The sequence below is a fragment of the Vanessa cardui genome, chromosome 13, assembly GCF_905220365.1.
Source record: "Vanessa cardui chromosome 13, ilVanCard2.1, whole genome shotgun sequence".
Classification (NCBI taxonomy): Eukaryota; Metazoa; Arthropoda; class Insecta; order Lepidoptera; family Nymphalidae; genus Vanessa; species Vanessa cardui.
The window spans coordinates 13,608,678-13,611,660 of NC_061135.1; the positions used below are offsets into that span (position 1 = coordinate 13,608,678).

Here is a 2,983-nt window from a genome sequence, read left to right on the forward strand (position 1 = left end):
TATAGTATTAAAAAAACAAATTAAAAGAACTACCTTTTGTCAATCAATTACAGATGACAAACTACCTTATATATTATTTGTATTACAATTATTAATGTATATACAAAAAATATGCAAGTCTAAATGTAAAGTTCATGTATTGTAAGGTTTTCGTTATGTCTAATTTTTATGACTTCACAGCTCATAAATCACTGTTTACTTGCGATCAGTACCAGCGGCCTCAAGGCAGGGCGCGTGGAGTCGCAAAGCCGCCGGAGTGGGGCGTCGCTAAACAAAAACACGTATACAAGGAGCGGGCGAGCGGTGATTGGCCGGCGACGGAGCGGCCCCCGGCGTAGCGCGCGCTGCCGCCCGCCGAAGCCGACTCCGGGCCGGCCGCACTCGCGCACCGACCGCCACCGCGAACATGTGTAGCGGAGCCGAAGGAGGCTCCTGGCCGCTAGCCAAAGACGCGCCCGCCGTAACCGCCGCCGCGATCGACCACTACCGACTTCAGCTTTACAACTACGCCGTCGCCGAACGCCTCCGCCTGTACCCGCCGGCGGTGGCACCATGCTATGGACCCTACGCTCCACGTCTTGCTCTCTCTATGTCACTGCTTCAACAACGCGCGCTTCAGCCCGAGGAACCGAAACCACAACACAGTTATATCGGCCTGATTGCTATGGCTATCCTCAGCTCACCAGAACGGAAACTTGTTCTGTCCGACATCTACCAACATATTCTTGACAACTATCCCTACTTTAGAACGAGAGGTCCCGGCTGGCGGAATTCAATTCGACACAACTTGTCGCTAAACGATTGTTTTGTCAAGGCGGGCAGATCTGCCAATGGAAAGGGTCATTACTGGGCGATTCACCCGGCAAATATTGAGGACTTTCGGAAAGGTGATTTTAGAAGACGTAAAGCTCAGAGAAAAGTTCGAAAACATATGGGATTAGCTGTTGACGATGACGGTGAGGATTCCCCTTCACCTCCACCACAATCTCCTCCGCCGACGGCTTTGCCACTACCGTTTTGGGGCGGCGGAAGGGTACCAGCAAATGCGCAGGCACGAAAGAGGCAATTTGATGTTGCTTCTCTGCTCGCACCCGACGACATGCCGGAGAAACGCCCACGAAAGGATAGCAGTGGAGAAGAAGAAATAGAAGAGGATATAGACGTAGTGGCGAGTGATCAAGAAGAAGTGCGATCGACGGAGGAAGAGGTGCGGGCGCCGCTGACGCCCGCCGCGCATTACCCGCTGCTCGGGGGCTGGTGGCCGGCGCTCGACCCCGCCATCCTCCAGCAGCTGCGCCGACACGCTGCTCCACACTCTCCGGCGCCTCCCAGTCCTCCGGATCAACAGCACCCACCGGATACTTAAGCATTGAATTTAGACAATATGGCAAGATAAGCCACTCCCTGTACAAATGTGAATAGTGAATACTCAGTATTATTAGAACATTATAGTTATAGTGAACTATATCAGTGTTAATTTCCTTCCTCTGTTATCTATTTTATCTTCCTCAAACACCTATTCTCAGCCAATCTTACTTTATTCGTATTTAACGCGCGTTGAACTCTTTATCGAAGCAACCGTATACATTTTACCGCTACGCGCTACTGTTTTTTGTTTCTTCCAAAACACAAAGTGTAAATTATTGTAAATTAATTGTTAGAAGTGTGTATAACTGTATCTATAAACGTGTTTTATAATTAATCTACTTAGTGAATACTTAAAATTAATTTTAAAGTCTGAAAAGCGACCAAGCGACTGTAGATACGTCACACATAGCTATTTGTATATACAGTTAAAGTATCTACTCAATGTTGTTATAGTAACGTCAACATAATGTTATTTGTTTACTAGATCGTCGGATTAGTTAGATCGTAAGACAAGTCTATAAATTCAAATAAATAGAAATTATACATTACTATTTCTTTTACTTTCTTAACCCATAGTTAATGTTTATAATATTCAATCGTTGTGTTAAAACAAATAATAGAATTTTATCAAAATATTCTACAGTTATTTGTTTAACTAATAATTATTCTATTTTCTAAAAACAACAAATAGTTAATATAAATTCATGAGATGTCGTGAAATAAGTCAATCTACACAAATCTGAATTATATTTATAAAATACACAACTAATTAATACTTAATTGGAATACCTACTTAGATAAATTTTAATACATAATATATTTAAAAACTAGCATACCTATTGTATAATGAAAAAATATTTAAATTCTTCTTTATTTTCAAACCTTAAGGTGAACATCTTTAAAAATATTATTAATAGGTACATAATAATTTAAAAATAACTTCACTTTTTTTGATACAGAGCTAATTTTTATTGACTGTTATCAAGCAAAGAAAATCTTCTTATTAATAATTTCAGTATTTATTAAATCTATTATACATCTATTTAAAGATTTCGCGCAGTTATAAGCACAAAAACAATTGTAATTTCAAACAGTGAGTTAATAAGCATTTCAGTTTGATTGTGCGATAAGAGAAATTACGCTAGCACATTTGTTGCTGAGTTATTAGATACCTAATTGATTAAGTAAAAGATTCGAAAATCCATTAACAAAGTAATCTCCCAAGTTCCAATTAAATAAATTCCTGCCATTCAAATTTTTTACTTAATTTAAAACAAAGATTATTATTTAACCGATTGAAATAGTGATTATCAATTGTTTATTTTTTTTCGAAAATCTGACGCCTCAAACACATTCATTTATGAAATTAAACTTATCATGTTCTCCTTAACTGTCTTCTATTTTTATAGGAGGTAGGTTATTGACTATTGACGAATGAGTGACTCGGGCTATGGGATAACTTTAAATACTTATATTATAAACCTATATTTTTATAGGAGGTAATTTATGGACTATTGATGAATAAGTGATTCGGACTACAGGATTACTTTAAATATAATATAAACACAATATTAAATCAAAGTATTTTCTAAATAGGTACAAAGAAGGGGTAGAA

At 38.7% G+C, this 2,983-nt stretch overlaps 1 protein-coding gene across 1 annotated transcript; it reads left to right on the forward strand.

Moving 5' to 3' along the window:
* Window positions 1-406: 406 nt before the first annotated feature.
* Window positions 407-1,366, forward strand: LOC124534912 (forkhead box protein L3). Its single transcript, XM_047110956.1, has one exon. It carries the CDS (start codon window positions 407-409, stop codon window positions 1,364-1,366), a length of 960 nt encoding a protein of 319 aa, XP_046966912.1.
* The last annotated feature ends 1,617 nt before the right edge of the window (window positions 1,367-2,983 follow it).